We start from the raw sequence: 20105 nt of genomic DNA, 5'->3' as shown, positions 1-20105 counted from the left end.
CACTTAAATCCTTTAAATTTTTCTTCAGTGATCAGAAAAAAATCACCACCTTGAAACTTTCTTAATTAACCATATGAAAAACATGTTTTATGGCAGGTATCCTTGATTGAGAGACATGAGTGATTTATTCATACATAAAGAGGCAAGACTTTTGAAAGTTGGGTGTCATTCTTTCATTTGCCACCAGAGGGAGCATGCTATCAAAGAGAAAGGCTCAAGAGTTGAGGCTTCTATCAAAAGCTTAGGGATTTAATGTCCCTCGGTCTGTCTATCTTCTGCAATGAGGCATAGTAATGATCCAAACAAACCTTTTGAGGCTTAGAGCTCCTTTCTGTACAAAACTAAATTCTTGAAAATGCATATCTGGCTTCTCCTTCGTGCTCAGGACTCTCCCAGACAAATGTCCTTTTCACACAGTCTGGGGACAGGAGGGGAGGAAGGTCTTGGGCACACTGCCACCCTTGGCACTTGTCCCCTACCCCTCTCTGATCATGTGTGATGTAACCCTGAGTTTGCCAAGTGATTCTGCACAGAGAGCTGGGGCTCTGAGCTTACTCTGCAGGCAGACCATTCAGAGGTGAATAGAGCAGAGCCACAGACCTCTTTAGTTTAGCAAGGTGTGGTTGTGTTAGGCCTTCTGTCACTGCAAATGAAATAGCTAGTTGGTAGGCTACATGGTACTTTGTAAGTTCCATCATTTGTTTGCTTGGTGTTTGTTTTTCTTGTTGTTATTTTGCTTTTGCTCTTCACCCTGATGCACCAGAAATATTATTTGAATTCAGTACTCTAGCTGTATGCATGACAATGACACCTGCCAAAGATAGCTCTCCTATGTTGCCAGCAAATCTGGGTTAACTTATTTTTTCAGCTATACTATCTGTGACCCCCCCACCCCTGGCAACTGCCCCCCAAAAGAGAACCTAGATGCAGCTTGTTTGATTTTTACTCGGTGAATTTATGCAGGAATATTTTAGGTGGGAGCACCATGCAATAAATTACTGATGAATGACTTCCATCTGGAATATACTTTGCCAGCAGTTTAGGGAGCCATGCAGATTTATTTTCAGGGAAACTCAGAACTACTTTTTGTACCCATTACCTTTGCACCAACTAAGTAAAATTCCTCTTCCCCTTATTCTTTTGAGAGTTCTGAGCCATCACATAAAGGAATTCGTAAAGCACTCTCAGGTATTAATCATGGTATTCTTGCTGTTATTATTCAGGGCCCTATTAGAGCAGAAAAATTAAGGTTTCCATAAATTAAAGATCCAGAAGGTCCGGTGCATCTGGCTTCAGTAAGTCCTCATCACAGCGGCACAAAGAGGATTGGCAATTCCAGGGCTCAGACTTTCTCCTCTCCTCATCCACAGATAATTCAAAGAGATGCTCTTCATTAGAGCCACTGGCAAGCTGCCTAGAGTCTCTTCTTTGGGCTGCTGTGAGCTTAATGTTGCAGAACAATGGCTTTGCCTCTAGTCACACACATACCTTATTGTACCTTTAATCACATTAGCAAAACAACAACTCAGGAACTTGCCCAGTCATTCAAGGGCATTGCAAAGAATGCATACCATACCAGTGGTTGACACCATACACATATGGATGTCCTAAGATATTTTGGTACGCTTGAGTATTTCCAAGAAGACAAGCCTTCTGCCTGCCTGGGGTTTGTGAGATCCGTTGAATGTAGCAAGTCCTGGGCCTATGTCTGTTGGGAATGGGTGGTTTTAATTAGCAGCTACTCCGTGCTCTGGCACACTTTAACCTGTCTTGGATGACTTTTGAATACTGATGATGCGAGAAATGCAGTCTTCCACTGGTGTACGTTAATTGGCGCAGAGGATCTCCTTTTGTGGGGATAATGGGGAAGGGAACAGCTCTGCCTGTCACTGAAATCCAACTCAGGACAGGTTGGTGGTGTAGGGGATGCGGGGCGCACAGGAAGCAAGGGAAAGTCTGTAGCTCTGTTGGCGGGTACCCATCATTCCATGGGTGCCCTGCACCCAGCTGTGTCCTATCAGGACAAAGGAAAGGCAGGTCGATGGCTGCTGTGAGAAGGGTGACCAGGAGTGGCCACCAGCTAACAGCATTTGCCCCACCCCTCTCCTAACAGCGTCGAGAGTTGCTTTGTACATTGGCAGCCTTTGCTGGTTTGATCAAGCCACAGGAACATATTCTGGCTGGGTCTTGGGCCTCAAACTAGAAATTGTAACTCACCCATTCTAACACTAAGATCTAGAGTCTGCACACCAGTTACCTAGATGACCAGGGGATAACTCATGACACAGCTGCATGGGGAATACCTGGCAAGACCAAAATCTTTACACACTATGCACCTACTGTGTGCCACCTTCCCATCGAACCCACTCAGCAGCATGAAGGTGCAGAAACTGGCACACGAAGGCATTAAAAGTGGCACGTGGGTGAGGGGTTCCCCGCCTGCTCTTGTTCTCTGTGGCGGATGAGGTCACCTTTTCCTGCCATCCCCCCGCCCCCCACACCGTGAACCTGCTCACTTCATGGAAAGGGTTCCCATGTTGCTTTTCATTCCTCCACCGTGCTACCATTCCTTCCTTCCTTGATAGCTTTGGGAACTTAAGAAAGCCCGGGTTCTTTTGCCTTGCAGGAACATCAGGAATTATAACGGAAGATCTGCCTGTGCCCTTTATGCTAAAGTCATTTTCCAGGAAACTTAACCAATGTACCTATTTGTGACCCTTTGTATATCAACCTATTAACGAGCTGTCTAGAAACACACACACACACACACACACACACACACACACACACACACACACACGTATCATAAATAGGAATCAGTGAGTTCATAGCACAGTCTGGAAACCTGGCTACATGCAATCCTATTTTCATATTTAATTAGCTACATACCATTGTTGATGAGATGAGTTTACTGCAGTGGTGCCAATGCAGCCATGAGCGTACTGAGCACTGGTGGGGTCACACTATGATTAAGCATAGACAGAGTCAATAGCAGTTAATTGGGTGGACATAAACTTGACCTCCATACAGCAGAGCTGAACCCAGGAGACTTTCCATGCAAATAAGAGTATGTTTTTAAACAACATACCCATTCTAACAGTATTGATTTAGAAGTGATGGTTTTTTTCCCTCCGAATTCACTTAGGCCAAAAAAAAAGGGTGGGGGGAGAAGAAAAGCTTGGACATTTACACATCAGTAGCTGTTGTTTTTCTCATCAGTGAACAATGAATCATAACCCCTTTTATGTTGGTTAAGAAATGGAAATAAATGGCCTGGGTTGGAACTAAAACTTAGCCTCTTTTCTATCACCCAGTCTCCTCTTTAGATAAAAGGCTTTTTGGACCATAAATAAGTTGTTCCTCCCTTTCCCTCAAGGGAAAGCATTTAGCATTTTCTTTAGCCACCACTCCATTTTCGAGGCCCTAGTGGTACCCTGCCCATGATTCCCTGTGCATGGCTACCTTCTTTCTACTTCTGTCTGCCTCTTTCCCAGGTCATGTGTGCCTGGCCTCCCATGGTTGTTTGAACACATTAGATAGGGTAGGGTCTGTGAGGGAACTAAGGAAAAAGGAAAGTAGTGGAGTTAGGCATGTAGAAAGAGAACAATTCATGGTGCTCTGTACCAAGCTGGTAAGGATGGAATTCAGAGTGAATCCAAGATGTTCATTTATTTGTTTGTTTTTTTCATTCAGCCAACATTCACATCACCCTGTGGTACACTCCTTCATTCACTGCCACTCAGGTGCCCTTCGAATAAAAGAAAATGCTTAGCTGTGTGGTCAAGCCCGTTCTAATGTCTCCTGTGAATCCATGCCACACTCTTCTGCCCCTAGTCTGCAGGGTTCCTTTCCATACCCAGAACTCACCAGTTCCACCCCTCTTGGGATGAGGCACTCATTACCACCCACACATATAATTCATCTGTCTCTAGTCACTACTTCCCCAAAAAAACACAGCCCCACCAAGGTAAGGACCTGCCTGGGCTCTCTGCAATACCCCCACTCCTGGCACATAACTATCAGGACATGTTTGCTTTAGTTTATTTCTGAATGAGAAGCCCATTGGGCAGGCCTGGCTTCATCCTCGGAAGATTCTTTGAGCAGTGACAAATGAGTCTGTGTCTCAAGTCTCTAATGGTTCCTCTGGATGCAGATGTATACTGTTGTGAGGCAGGTGGTACAGGGTCACAGGGACAAGACAACCCCTCTCTCCCCCTCCCCACCACTCTGCATTCCTGTCACCCACCTGCCACGGTGGGCATAAAGAAACATATGCAAGTGTGAAAAAATGCAGCTGTAATAAATGAGTTCACGTGTGTTCATTAATAATGCAAGAGAGGTCTTGGTTAAGTGGTACACGAGGGTGAGAAAAAGATAGAGTCAGCAGCTCTGGGCAATGACAACATTTGCTACTCGCTAACATCTACAAAGTCGGTCTCTAACTGCACTCCTTTATTAGAGGACAAGTGTCACAATGCTGGTGAATTATCATCTGGCTATCCCAGCTCACTGTGACCCATTTCCCACCTGACTTGTGTGCCCCTTGGTGAGTGTGGGGAAAGGGTTCCCTTTTCCTCTTGTTGGTCCCTGGCCTAGCAGGATCCTCATTTTCCAAATCCATTTGATAATACTCACGAGCTTACAATAACCAACAGCCTGAAAGCATCCAAAAAAAAGGAAAAAGTATTCCCATGCGTGTATGGCTGTGTCTGCACACTGCTTTCCATTTCAATTGCATTAACGACCAAAGACAGTTCATCTAAATGTTTTAAAATTCTCCCTAGAAGTTTCTTAAGTCCCTAGTTCTTGAAGTGTGGTCTTGGGCCAGTCAGGTTGTGCCTTTCTGGACTTGTGAGAGGATCAGCCTCCAAGCTCCCTAGCATCGATTGGGTCCACTAACCTCTACTCCAGGGAGTGTGGAATGTGTGTGCTGCGGAGAGTCTCTGTTCTCAGTTATACCAAAATATCCTGTAAGAAACAGGACTCTTCACTTACCTAAACTTTCTGGCATGTTTTCTAAAGTCTTTTTGGATGTATAAGTAACTACTTTGAAAGAAAAATTTAACCATTTGTAAATTAATACCAGGGAAAAAGTTGTTCTAGTTTGCTTGAGGACTGTTTTCAAGTGAATTGTTCTGTAATATCTAGTTTACAAATGGAAAATTGCAGGTTATTGAATTTTTGCCCGTAAAATGTAATTATAAATCAAGCACCAGTGGCTCATGCCTGTAATCTTAGCTACTCAGGTGGCTGAAGTCTGAGGATTGCCGTTTAAAGCCAGCTCAGGCAAGAAAACCTGTGAGATTCTTATCTCCAATTCACCACCAAAAAGCCAGAAATGGAGCTGTGGTTCAAGTGGTAGAATGATAGCCTTTAGCATTAAAGCTCACGAGAGCACCAAGGTTCTGAGTTCAAGCCCCAGGACCAAGGACAGGGGGAACGTAATTATGTGTATGTGTGCATGTGTCACTATTTCTTTCATTAATTCACCTGATGATATAAAATTATTTCATTGTCCCCTTAAATCACACTTTGTCCTACTTTTACAGATATGGCATTCCTTTCCCAACAGTAAATAAGAAAGTAATCTAATTAAAGGAATTCCCAATAATATAAAGAGCGATAGGCTGTTTCCCATTTCAAAAGGGAAGATTGGACTCACAGAAAGGGGAGATAGCACCTGCCATAGCCTGAATGCAGCAAAGAATTTGACTTCATTTTGCTTGTTGCTTAAGACTTTGCATGAAGCTGAATTAAAGGTGATTGACTAAGCAATGGGGTAATTTTAAAGAAACATTGCATTCAGGCTATGGCATGGTTGTTGCTAGCTACTTTTAGCCTTTTGCCTCCAACAGTTGGGTACAGAGCTATCAGACTTAATGGTTGCCCTGCTGGGATTTGGTTTTGGCTTTGCCTTGGTGCTATCTCCCCTTTCTGTGAGTCCAGGCTTCCCTTTTGAAATGAGAGGTTTACTATGTGCCATTGTCTATTGGAAGTAGGTAACTAGTTTTTGATTTTACAGATGCTGACAACTAAAAGTTGACCATGATTCTCAGAGGAGAGTTTGAATAGTGTTAGAGTTGTTAAGACTATGGGTACTCCTGAGAGTGTCCATATACATGGAGAGATGGACATGGGTGGAATGTGATGATTTAAGGAGGTATATTTAGATTGACCTACGGTGAACCTGGGCTGGTTAATCTTGTGTGTCCACTTAATTGGATTAAGAAGTACCAAGGCAACGGGTGCCAGTGGCTCATGCCTATAATCCTTGCTCTTCAGGAGGCTAGGATCTGAGGATCAGGGTCAAAGCCAGTTCGGGTAGCGAAGTCCCCAATGAGACTCTTATTTCCAATTAACCACTCAAAAACCAGAAGTAGTGCTGTGACTCAAATGGTAGAGTGTTAGCCTTGAGCAAAAGAATACATGGACAGTGTCTAGGCCATAAGTTAATCCCCACAACTGACCAAAAAACAAAACAAAAACAAAAAAGGGCCTAGGAAACTAGTAAGGCACACCTCTAAGTATATCTGTGAGGATGTTTACAGAGAATGTAACAAAGCAGACAGCACGTGCCCTAAATACAGGCTGCACAATCCTGTAGGTTAGGACCCTAGATAAACTAAAAGGAGAAAAAGGACAGAATTACTGTCACTTCCGGGCTGCCATGATGTAAATGCTGTACTCCATTGTATCCACTCCATTATGCTAGACTCTGTGCTGAAACTATAAGCTAAAGAAATCCTTTCTCCTTTAGGCCACTCCTGCCAGACATTTTGGTTAGAGAGTCTGGATTTACTTTTTACATAAATAAGAATTTTTGTAGCACTTACTTCAAAGCCCATCCCCTCCAGGTCAAGGGCATGTACATACCAGCTTTGCCATGTGGCAGAGTCTGTTTCTACCTGTTCTGTTCTATCCCATGAACTGGGGTTTTTCCATCATATTCAGGATGGTGAATGTATTGCATAGTCTTGAGACTAAGGACAGGAAACACTTCTGAGCACCACTTTGTTCTCCTTGCTGTTCTTAGTTCTTTGCTCATCTGTGGCTGGCTTAGTGTAGGTAGAAGCTTCTCAAGCAAGCTGACAATGGGTACATTTTGGTACATGGATAGTGTCCATTTTTTCATAAGGGGTTGGGAATAGCCATTGTTGTGTCCTTTACAGTTATAATATCTACAGCTTAGAGAAATGTTGACTTATTCTATGTTAAATAAAATATTAAGAGATCCAAGGAGGCATATTAAAAATCTCCTTCTCACCCCCATTTCTGAGGTTGACTGCCTATATAGACTTCTGAAAAGTACAAAATGTTGCTTTACTCTTTCTTTATAAAAGATTCTTTATGAGTAAGAGGAATCTCTCAAGCTGTAGCATTTGTTGTAAAAATAAGACATCTGTAAGACTGCAGTCAGGGCTGGTGGTACTGTACACACAGCTCCTGCATTTGCATGCAGTCTGGAGCCAAAACAAGAACCAAATAACGCGGACAAAGAGTTACTATTCACAGCCTTAAACCAATGAAAACAGAGTTAATTTGTCAGACGTCTGGGGAAAAATCACAGTTTTCTCTCCGCATGTTAAGCAAATTACTGTAACACGGATGCATTCCTGTTTTGCCATACGTGGCAATCAATTATTCCCCTCTCCCACTGAAGTGTCAGTAGTTATAAGTGACATGCATCTTCATAAAAAGAAAAACTCTCAAGGTTACAAACCAATTTTGCTTTATCAAGCAGATGTTTTCTATTTAGGGAGTCCCAAGAACATAAAGAGAAATGACTCTCCTTTGTAGTAGTATTTCAGTCAGCATTGGGAGCTGGAAGGATTGGGAACAGCCCTCCCCCATCCCCAGTCACAGTGAGCCTTCATTTCTGTATCATGGTATGTCTGTGTAGTCCTGCGAGTACCACCATGCCAAACTTTTAGTGTATGCAATGAGCATTTTATAGAGCAGCATCATCTGCTACCTATTAAAGATACATCCGTGTGTTCTTATTAACAAGTGAACCCTTGTTTCCCTTGCCTTGGTACTTTCCCAACTGTCAGATTTGTACTGCTGGCTGAGGTAGCTGAGAATGCCCTCCTGTATTTAAAGTATGAGTTATTCCTTGTGTCTGTCTAACCATTTCCTCCCCAATTAAATAAACGTGAACTTTGTGTGCAAGCTTCTGTATGGATTGAAACCTGAGAGGAAGTGTCTTTTGCCAAAAACAGAGGGAAAGAGGAAAAAGCACCCCCAAGAAAGCAAACAGAAAGTTGGGCCACTTCTCTACCCTGTTCCCTTCCAATCAAGGTTAAGAAACATCTAGAGGAAACATCTGGCGTTGGGTCCTTTGTCCTTGAATTACCAGTCAAGACCCAAGGGCAGGATGTCCAGGGATCAGCTTATCATCCTCTTCAAATGAATGACACACAGTTGTGCGGTGATGTCTGTCAGGCTCATGCTTTATGTCACAGCAGACTGTTGTGTCATTCTCGCACACCCGTGAAGGCCTCAGGACTCTTGTTAGTTCCTATTTACTGATGGGTCAACTGAAGTTGAGAGAAGGGGACTGTTGCCTGGGGACCCACAGCTGGGACGTGACAAAGATGGGGTCATGACATGGAATGCTGCAGTGATGGGTAGGGCAGACTTCTGCAACTCATGCCTGAGGCAGATGCCTCTAGCATCATGCAGAGTGATGGAACAGCAAGTACCTGCTGCCATCGGGCGTCCATTCTATAGACAGGTGGTCAGAGATGATGTGTGACCATAGACTAATGTTGCTGACATACGTGGTTCTGCTATAGATGTCTCCTAGACCTGAGCAGGAAGTAGTGCTCGGTTTTCTCCTATGAAACAGAGGCCATGTTGAGGATACAGTGAGATTTCAGCATGATTCCTCACTTGTCACAGGGTTTTCTTGTATACTTAGGCCTATTGTATTCTCCAAGGCACATGCTGGAGCAGAGGCAGAAAGCTGCCTCCCTGGTTTATTAATAACCAGTTAAGACATTCTCCTGTCCCTCTGTCTCCTTATTTCAATACTGGGGTTTGTCTTGTGGCCATACCACTGAGGGGTAAAGAAATACCTGTGAGGCCCTCTGACTTTAAGTCATTCCCCTGAAGGGTATGCATTATCTCTTCTTCCAGTGTTGGAGGTATGCACGTAAGCTCTAACATGCACACGTTCTCCACCAGGATTCCCCAAGACGTGGGTGTAGCTCTAAAGTCTGGCATAATCACATCAGTCAAGACTCTGGGAAGCAAAGATGAAAGCTAGAAATTCTGCAAGAGGTAGAGACAGATAGGCTTTCAATGTCAGATTTACAACTTGCAGATCTCCAAAGGAACAGGTACAAAAGAATTCAACATGGGATCTATGAAGACCAACTTCTATGAATATCTTTGGTTCCTTTGGTACTCGTGAAGGAATGAAGGAAGTAATGGAGCTTTCTGGAGGCATAGGGGAGGCCAAATCCTCTACAACACTGGCAGAGACAGAAAGATGCAGTACAGTAGTGGACATATTTTTTTTCATAAAACAGCACAGGCTGTACTGCAGTAATCAAGAACTAGCAGGGTCATGGGCCCCAAAATATGTTCTTCCCAGATGAAACAAGATATTCGCCTGGTGACCACAGGGGTAAAAATGCCCCAGAGCCAAAATGGAGAATGACCAGTACCAAGCGCTGGAGGCATTGGTTGTGAGTCTTCTGAGCAGTCATTGTCTGCCAGATAAGGCTCCTAGGCAGGGATCTTCAGTTTCCAGGGCAAGCAATTGACAAGTGATGCTTTATCGTGTGTATGTCTCATATGCCATCTCCTATGCTGAGAAGGCTTGGTTTCTGAAGGGGAATCCAGTTTTGGCACAGAGGGCTCTGGCTAACCCAGAGGAAAATGTAACACACCACATACAATCATATAAGACTCCACATCGTATATCTACAGGAGAAATAGGAACCTTATCCCCCAAATAAGAGAGCTCATGGAGAGCATGCATTCTGTTTCCAGTTCATACCAATAAAAGACAGCTTGAGTGGTAACCCAGATAGCATTTGCATGTAACGTCTCAGACAGCAGCTGGCAGAAGGAAGTGTCCAGGTAGGAACTTCCCCCAAACATATTCAGTGCATGGCACCGCTGCAGAACGTGCCTTACAGTGAGTGTGTCTCCAGGCATGATAACACAAATTCAAAGTGAAATGCAGACAGCTTCATACTGTTGATTTCAAACTCAACTAAACGAAGGTTTAAATTAAAAAAGAAAAAAGTAACCTAGACCCCAATGACAGCTGGTTCAAATGTACCACTGCCTAAAATAACTAGAGCCACCACCCTAAGTTCTCACTGGCTTCTTGCCTCCATTCTGTGAGATGAGAAACAATATTTTTGCTGCCGGGAATCTCACTGCTTTGGCTCAGATGCACACAGCACTTTTGCAAAAAAGAAAGCTGTAAGCATGTTTCCACCCTGTTGGGCCCTCTTGCTGAAACATTAAAAACTACAAATGTCATGTCACGTCCCCTATCCTCTGATAACTGCTTTTAAAATGCATTGGTTTTATCCCTTCTTCAGCCTCAGATTTGACATAATCAAGCTCATGTGCATAAACCTCTCCCTCCCCTGTTCCCCCTCTCTAGAAACCTCCGTGTTTCTAATTGCATTATCAAGTATTTTGTTTGGTTCATTAACTCCTTCCCAGATGATTTCCTCCTGGTAGGTTTCTAGCACATTCTACCCATGTCTACTCAATCATCTTAGAAAAAGCTGCAAGTTTTCCTCTGGCATGGGGTTTGAGGTACCACGCTAGTTGTGGTGTGCCCCTATGAATGGTTGTCTTCTCCTCCTTTTGCTTCCTTGTTAGAACTCCTCAGCCATTTGATCACAAAGGAGAGATTTCTGAGTTGGTTTGCCTTCCCCTGGGCCATACCCCCAGCACTATGCCAGGGTATATTTCACTGGGGGAGACTCAGAGTTTGGGCTGTTATCTAAACACAGGCAAGATGTCTGTCTCTTTGTGGGACTTGAGGGTCTGGAATATGATTCACTGGACCCTGATATGTTGCCATCATGAAACCAAAACTAAGGGAAGAATCAGGTCCCAAGGTTTTAACCACATGTCCACAAGGTAGGAAAGATTTGTAGTCGAGGCCAAGCTTCCAAGATGCTGGAGCAAGAAATGGTGGAATTGTACCTACAAAGGCCAGCCAGGTTCAGGGTAATCTGAAAACACCCAAGAAGGCTAAATTGCCAAACTTACTTAATTTGGCAAACTTCCTGCCTCATTAAAAAGTTATCCAGAAAACTCCCAATGTACAGATAAGAAAACCAAGGGCCAGGGAGAATCTGCGTTTCCTTTTAGCTGGGTGTAAACCGCTTGTTTACCATGCCATTTTGATATCCAGCTTTTATCATCTGACACACATACACTGACTCTTGTCACGTGTTTTTTAAGACCCATTTTATACTTTCCTCAAACATCTTTAGTGTTTTTATTTCTGCCAAATTCAACAAACATTACAGAGGACTCCTGCATGCCAAGACGTTCTTTTCTGCTAAAATACATTATTATGTTGCCATTCTTATAGTCCAGAAATCAGTCACAGAAAAAAAAAGGGCAATGATCCATTATTATAATGTGGTTTTCCTTCTGAGTCTTTCAGTGCCTGTAAAAGCCAAGAGGGCAAGTCATTTTAGTCCTGATTTTACAGGTGATGGAAAAAATATATGTGGTAAACTGATAACTTTCAAAAAAGCACAGTCTTATCTACAACTTTCAAGAGTCCACATGACCTGCCCACCAGCCTGACTTTTAATTGGAGAGAAGAGTGCACAGCAATTTGTACTCTACCCATCTACCCATCCTGACCCTCTGGGACCAGTTTTTTTTTTTTTAACACGTCAAATAACAAGGTGAAATATTGTAACAATATGAGATAACCAAGGGATGGCAAAAGAGATGAGAGATAACATAGTACATTAAGGACAATAGTCACTCATTATATGGCTTTTGTTTCCTTCTCCTGGAAGTCCTTACATTTAGTGTCATACTATTTGGCCTAATGTGGGACCAGGTTTTTTTTCCTGCCACAGGCCCTATCACATGACTACAATGACCGAGGGTACGCTATTCTTTTTATTTTTCCCCCTTCAAAATTCTTGCTTCTTTTCCCTGTTAGTGTTCCATATCTCTTCCTCATGGGCTTTCCCTCTGACCACTGCCTGCCCTTGTATCCCTGATTCCTACACCACCATGACAAGTGCTCACTCCTCCCATCTTGCTGGATTATTTATATGTCTTCCTCATCAGACCTACTTCCCCTGCCCTGTCCCCTGTGGAGGAGAGGGGAACAAATCCCGATTCTGACTTTTCTCATCATGAGGTATGTAGTCATTCCAACGGAGTTTACAACAATAATTAAATGAATGAGCAACTGTCTAAAGTGGTTCAACATAGAGAAAATCCTCAGTAATATCATTCATCATTATTCACTCAGAGAAGCAAAAACTAGATTCCTGTCATCAGGATGGTTCATTTTTTAAAGGACATTTCTAATTCTTGCCATAATTTTTCTTTGCTTTTATCTAGTGTATGGAATTTTTAATTAACCATTAAAAGTAATTTCATTTTTAAATAAATTTAAGATATGTGAGATCTATCATAATTAACTTAGAGCACTGTAGAAAAACTAAAACAATAAGTATTTCAGGAAAAGTAGCTTGTTCTTCCAATATTCAAATGTTGGTTTCTGCTCATATATGTGTATGTCCATGCATGTGTGTGCACACATGCATGTACTGCTAAGAGCATGGTTTAATAAGAACAGCATTTCTTCCCTGCTCCTGTGGCACTCGTTTTAATGGAAGTTGGACCACATGAATTAACTCCCATGCTCTAAGCTAAGTGATACATACCATCATTTTGGATAGCAAACCAAACAAGCATGAGAAAGATCTCAAACTGCCCTTTGTTCAACTTACACTAAAATGTTGAGACACAAATCACCAAAAGCCAGGAAATTCCATTTGCAGTGATTATTTTCCTAGCATTTCTTTGGATTGCTCCTTGACCTTTGAGTTGTTTAAAGATAGTTAGGAAATCTCATTATCTTAGTACAGAAGTAAATGAAGTATTGGACATTACATACAACAAGCCTTTTCTTATTTGCTTTTTCGAACCTGCTTCTCTTTAGTACTCTTTAGTACTCAGGGGTTTCCAGAAATGTGTGCTGTTGCTCATTTTCAAGCTTAGCAAAGTACTGGCATGATTTTGATGTGTGTGTGTGTGTGTGTGTGTGTGTGTGTGTGTGTGTGTCTGTGTCTGTGTCTGTGTCTGTGTCTGTGTCTGTGTCTATGTCTATGTCTGTTCTGAGGCTTGAGCTCAAAGCCTTGGCTTTTAACTCAAGGTTGGCATTCTACCACTTGAACCACACAGCCACTTCTGGCTTTTTTTTTGGTGGTTAATTGTAGGTAAGAATATCTCAGACTTTCCTGCCCAGGCTGGCTTCAAATGGAAAAATTAGCCTCCTGAGCAACTAGTATTACAGGCATGAGCCACCAATGACTGGTATCATTTTGACCTCAGTCATTTTAACCTAATTGCAGGAGTAGCTCAAGAAGGCCAATGTAACATTTGGAGACAAATAGGTTGAAATTTGAAATATGACAGGACAGTTTAGTAAGAAAGTAACTGACAAAGAGCATGAAATTCTCTCAGCTCCTCTGAAATTGAGAAGGAAGGGACAGGTCAGCCAATATCCAAAGCTACTACTTAATTGAAAGCATTTCTGGATATTTAAAGCATTTCAGGATTTATGCAAGAGATGGGCATATCATATGCAGTGCCTGTGCCAGCACAAGTGCCTGGGAATGGCCAGTACACCTGACCCCTGAGCCCAGGAATCTGCCTCCAAATCCAGACAAGCAACATCATCCTTAGTTAGTCCTTGTTTTCCTCTCCCTGGAGGCCAGTTGTTCATCCAGGGCCCATTTCTCCTCTCCCTTTTGCTAATGGCAGTTCCTCCTCACCATGCCCTCCCCACTACAGCTCAGCACAATCACCTGCTAACAGTGAATCAGGTGTCAGCACAGCACAGCCCTATGGCCCAGTTGTTACAGCATGGTATTGGAAGTCATGCAGCTCTGGTTCATATCTTCATTCATACCTTGTATGATATGAACACCCTTTGTCAAGGCTGTTTCCATCTTAGCTGCCAGAATGCCCATCTTTTGCATATGCCATCTTCATACTTCATCAAGGCTTAGAGCAGACCATACATTTAACGTAAATTAAGACATCTAGAAATTCCCTGAATAAGAGAACATTTTGGGGTCTTTTACTAGGTCTGGGTGGTTTGTTATCATTTCTAGCTTCCAGTGGAATTTTACATTTTAATTACTTTGAAAAACACAGGTATGATATTTTACAAAATGAAATCACTGCCCCTGGATTTAATTAAATGATCCCTATAAAAGTTAGGTTTTAGCCAGGGGCACAATTTATAGTGGGCTGAATTTAAAATTGCATGAGTATTTTATACTAGGGTCATTTGTACATGTAATAGAAATAGAGGGGATTGTGCTAAGTCGATCCTGAGAATCCCTCATGTTTCCTTCATAAATACTTTTTCCCTTTTCTTTTCTTTCTTTTTCTTTTTCTTTCTTTTTTTTTTGTACTCAGCCCCTAGATGCTGTCCCTGCACTCTTTTGCTCGTGGCTAGTTTTCTACCACTTGAGCCATAGCTCCACTTCCAAATACTTCTATGTTGAAGGGGGGCTGCCCATCTCTTGCATAAATCCTGAAATGCTTTAAATATCCAGAAATGTTTTCAATTAAGTAGTAGGAAACTTTTGAGAACTGCCTGTGACCCGAAAGGACACACAATATGACAGCAGTAACCAGCAGTATCTCTAGAAATACCAAGACAATCGAGCCTCTTTTTGGCTCCTGGAACTGCACATGCAACTTCTAAGATCTGTCTATCTCCTCTGATGAATCAAATAGCTCACTATTGTCTTAGCGAAATGCTCTCCTCCATTTTTCTAATCATTCTTGAAATGGCTCCCTATATCCTATGGCCTCATTTTTCCCTAAGAAATATCTCCAGTGCCACTTCCAAGCAGCCAAAAGGAAAACCAGTCTCACCAAATAGCCTCTTAGATGCTAGTGAAATGAGCAAAGGCCCCAACAGAAGTTCCACTAACTTGACATTTGTTCTTAAGAGTGACAGTAGAAAAGACAGCCACAGGGCCAGGAGTTTCGCCTAGTGGTAGGGTGCTTGCCTAGCATACACCAAGACCCGGGTTCAATTCCTCAGTACCACATATGTAAAAAAGCCGAAAGTGGTGCTATGGCTCAAGTGGTAGAGCGCTAGCCTTGAGGAAAGCCCAAGGACAGCACTCAGACCGTGAATTCAAGCCTCAGGACTGGCCAAAAAAAGAAAAATGAGAAGAAAAGACAGCTATAGCACTTCCTTACAGAGAGCAATGCAGTGCTCTGCAGGCTAGGTGGAGCCCTGAAGCATCCTTCCAAGCCCCCGGTATAATAGCCTGTCTTGTCGCAGGAGACCGTACACTAAGGAACTTCTTTAAGGTCCCTTAGTGTCGTGTCCTATTGGTGAGGTGTTGTTTGAGTGGAGTCTCACTGATTGGATTTTCCCCATAATTGCACCTCAGTCCCAGGGGACCAGCCACAGCCTTAGGTGAATAACTTAGGCATCTAATTTATAATAAAGATAAACTTTGCAATCAGCACTTCTTCTTCCAAAACATTCCATTTACTTGGTTTTAGAGCTACATAAACTGTTTTAAAGGCAATCTGCTCAATTGGGCAAGTTAATGATATTTAATTTGACCGGGGCCAAACGTCATTGGATGTGCATCCCGCCTATAATCACAGCCATCATCAGCGTCGTTTGGGGTAATGTAGATGTAATGCTAATCCAGAGCATAAAGGTTGTCATTCTTGCTTGGCTGCCAGCGTGCACCAGAGTCATCACCTCACTACGTCTCTCAGCGATGTGATTCTGAGATGACAGTGTAATAAGTGTTATGTGCACAAGGTAATTCAAAACAAATTTGGCTGCAAAAAATGGATCATCTAGGACAGTAAACTCCTGCCTTGTCAGATCGGTCTTTTAAGAGGATGTAATGATCCCTAAAATGCCTTGTCAAGAAGTATGCATGGCAGAGGTCAAGACCTGTATAACTGATCTGTTATGAGCCACACTTTCCACCCATGAAAATCCCAAGTTAGAGATTGAGAAATATTCATGCATACTTTGGGAGCCTGGGAATGCAATACGGGCAGGAGAGTGAAATCTTTGGGTAAACCAGTTTCTCAAGGCCACCTTACCAGCCTGGAGTTTGCTGTTTTGAGTCCTAGATTGTCTTGTGAAGAAATATAACTACTCGGATGTAGGCTTTCTGTTAAGCGTTGGTATCTTAGTTATTATTGGCATGATAGGATAATGTTAGATTATCTTATTGAAACTTTGCAATAACCCCAAGAAACATCACGTTGTAATTATATTGATTTTGCCAATGAGGAAATAGAGTCCAAGAGGATTAAATCCCAAAGCTAGGGTTCCATCTCTAGCCAACCCTCAAAGTTAATGGCTTTGGCCACTCTTTCCTGAGCTTTAGGAATGAGGATATTAGTTGTATGCTAGGTACTCAGGAGATTGAGAATTGAGGATTGTAATTCCAAGCCAGCCTGGGCAGGAAAGTAGAGCTGTGGCTCAAGTGGAAGAGCACCCACACTGAGTGAAAAAGCTAAAGATTAGCATCCAAGATCTGAAGTTCAACCCCAGTATTGGCACAACAGTTAAGTAAATCGATCAGACAAGGCACTGCTGTGTGCCCACTTGCAATCCTAGCTTCTTGGGTGGGAGTCTGAGCTGGAGAAGACTGTAGTTTGAGGGGAGTGCTGGCTGAATGGTTTGTGAAACCCTTTATCAACTATTAACTGGGCATTACATTGCATGCTTCTTATCCCAAGCTACATAGGAGGGTGAACTAGTTGGACCTCTGGGTTGTCTAAATGATTTCGTTTTCTATAAATAAAGATTCTAGTTTGTTTTATCTGGCATTGGCTGTCCTAAAGGTAGAGCTGTGTTGAATATAGGTAGAGTTAAGGTACCATTGGCTTACTCCATTCTCAGCCACCAGGTAGGCTGTAGGCATGTCTTAACACTGGCTGCTTAGAGGCTATAGAGAAGGGAGGTAAATTATCTCTGGTCCTTCCTGCTTCTCACTTGCCAAAACAATGAAAAGAGAACCACAGAGAATAGACTCAGTAAGCACAACCACTAGGGCTATAGCAGAAGCAAAGCACTAGAGACAATAGGAGATAAAACAATTAAATTATGGTTTTCCCAGCCATTACTCTCTGGAGTTTCTTCTCCATATTTGCATCTCCACCTACAACCCCAGTTTCAGTGAACTCTTTTTTTTTTTTTTGCCAGTCCTGGAGCTTGAACTCAGGGCTTGGGCACTGTCCTTGGACACTTTGCTCAAGGCTGATGCTCTGCCACTTGAGCCACAACACCCCTTCTGGCTTTTTCTGTGTATGTGGTACCGAGGAATTGAACCCAGGGCTTCACGCATGCGAGGTGAGCACTCTACCACTAGGCTACGCTCCCAGCCCTTCAGTGGGCTCTTTTAAGGAAAAGAAAACACATTTCAAAAATGTCGTCCTTTTCATAAAAGGAAGACAAATATCACCCAACACAAACTGGAAAAAATACTATGGAAACAGGACAATGTAATTAATTTCTAGTTAAGCTATCACTGCCGGATAAAAAGAGCTGCAGGCAGCTCTTTTCTTTTTACGAGTAAAATTAGCAAATGGTGAAATTGCATTAAAGACTTCCTGGTAAGAAGCCAACATACTCTCGCTGTGAGACTTACCATTTAATACCAGATCTGTACATCTCCAATCCTGCCCACCTTCCCACCACACCTTCTTCGGAAAGCCAGAGGGTAGAGAATGCAAGATTTCCATCTTTCCTCTGGCTGCTTTCACCCAAAAGCTCTTTCAGCCACACCAGTTTTGTTTTGTTTTGTTTTTCCCACTTTCTGCTTTATTCTAACCATGTCCCACCCTTCTGTATGTCTCCACAGGTAAACGGCAAAGATTTATCCAGAGCAACTCATGACCAGGCTGTGGAAGCTTTCAAGACAGCCAAAGAGCCCATCGTGGTCCAGGTACTGAGGAGAACACCTCGGACCAAAATGTTCACCACACCTGCAGAGTTGCAGCTGGTGGATACAGGCACCCAAACTGATATCACCTTTGAACACATCATGGCCCTGACCAAGATGTCCTCTCCCAGCCCACCTGTGCTGGACCCCTACCTGCTGCCAGAGGAGTAAGTAACCTAGTCATGATTCAGGAACCTGGTTAGAAAACGAAATGAAATGAAAATTTAAAAACTAGGGCAGAGTTGGGTTTGTCCATTCCGTGCCGAGAAGAAAATGAATGCATCTCACCATTTTCCTCCCCAAGTCGCCTGTGTTTCACTTTATTGTTTATAGATGCAATAAATTGAGCCCTGCTCAAAACTACTCCGACATATTAATGACTTTATTATAACCCTGGAGCAGAGTTATTCAAATTATATTCTCAGAACAAAATTACTTACAAATGTTGTAAAAGTTGTTTCGGAATAAAATTTAATCACCGCAAATGGTAATTTGTAGATTTTGTAGTTCTCACTGGAGCGAATGATGCCTGTGCTTGGAAATAAACAACCAAGTAAGCCGTGAGCAGCGAGCCCCAGTGGCTATGCATTCTGCTGCCTTGGGTCTCATTTCCAACCTGCAGCCAGACACTGAGCCCATGCACGCACGCCCCTGTCAGGACTACCAGTGCCAAATGAATCGCAGCTGTGTGATTCAAACACATTTCTGCCTGACTCTGTCTTCCAGCTTTATGTGAGAGACAGAACAGTTCAGAGCCTAGGAGTCAGACAAAGCCGATGCTCAAACTAATTCCTGGCTGTGGAAGTTAGGGAATTTGGGGTTCATTTTTCTATGTGGTACCCAAATAAAAATCATACCGATCTCTCCATAGGACTGCTGAAGTAGTAAATGAAATAATATGTGGGAAATCTTCAGCATAATATATGTAATTTCGTGATGGGCATAAAATATTCAGAAAAAAGTGAACAGAAAGAAACTTTCTGAGATAGATGGTTGGCTTAAAGATGTCCTATTAATATTTGTATTTGGTTATTTGAAATTGGATAGGGAAGGGGGAAAACAAGATAAGGGGTGGGGGTGGGGGGAGGGAAATGGAGATCAAGGCATGAGAAAGGGTATCAATGTATGTGAATTTATGCACTTTCTATCTGGCAAATATAATGTAACCCTTCTATTAATTACAATAAAAAATATATGAAAAAAGATGTCCTATTAAATGTAGCTCTTGCCTGTGACTGGGCATCTGAGGGCATGCACTCCCTAGCTGGCATAAGAAATCCATCTCTTCTCAGCTCTACTGGATAACTGACCAGATGCAATGCTTCAAAGGGCACTTTCCCTTTTGCAGGGCAAATCGTGAGCAATGAGTTCCTCTTAAGTTTCTATGAGTAACTCAGCTACAGTGAGCCCACCTTTCCTTGGGTTCTATCAAATTCCAACCAAAGGTCTGCCTTTCATCACAAGGGTTTAGCAGTTAGCTGTCAGCAGCGCTCAGCACTAATTCCTCAAGCTCGACCATAGTGAGCTTTGTTGTACCATCCGATGCTCATAGTGTGCAAATGGGCTAAGGACTACTTCCCTTATCTTTGGGGCACTGTATACTCAGCAGGCTCTGCTCAGGATGAGGTGGCAGTGGCTGATAGAGAGGCAGGACTGGTCACACCTCAAGTCCCGATTCTTAGTGGTGACACTGTAGTGACGACCAGTCCTAGAAAACAGCTGGCCCCTTCCCTAAGTACAGCCATTCATACCAGTGATGCGAGAATCCAGGCTGTACTGGCCTCACATTAAGGCTACACTCAGAGGTTGAACTCTCTCAGTGACAGACCTTTTCAATGCCAAACCCCTAATTTCCTTGTAAGTCTAGTTAACATGACATGACATCCCCCAGGGATGACTTGAGAAATGTCAGAG

At 42.8% G+C, this 20105-nt stretch overlaps 1 protein-coding gene across 2 annotated transcripts in view; it reads left to right on the top strand.

Annotated features, from left to right (window-relative positions):
• The window catches only part of Pdzrn3 (PDZ domain containing ring finger 3), a 199684-nt gene that overhangs the window by 165084 nt on the left and 14495 nt on the right, over positions 1-20105 (top strand). For both annotated transcript variants that reach the window (XM_090324104.1, XM_090324113.1), the window contains exon 4: positions 18111-18358. In XM_090324104.1, coding sequence (XP_090180230.1) covers positions 18111-18358 — 248 coding nt within the window. The remainder of the gene's footprint in view (positions 1-18110; positions 18359-20105) is intronic.

Source organism: Megascapheus bottae, chromosome 2, assembly GCF_031878675.1.
Source record: "Megascapheus bottae isolate mThoBot1 chromosome 2, mThoBot2.hap1, whole genome shotgun sequence".
Lineage (NCBI taxonomy): Eukaryota > Metazoa > Chordata > Mammalia > Rodentia > Geomyidae > Megascapheus > Megascapheus bottae.
This window is presented reverse-complemented; position numbering and strand designations above follow the sequence as displayed.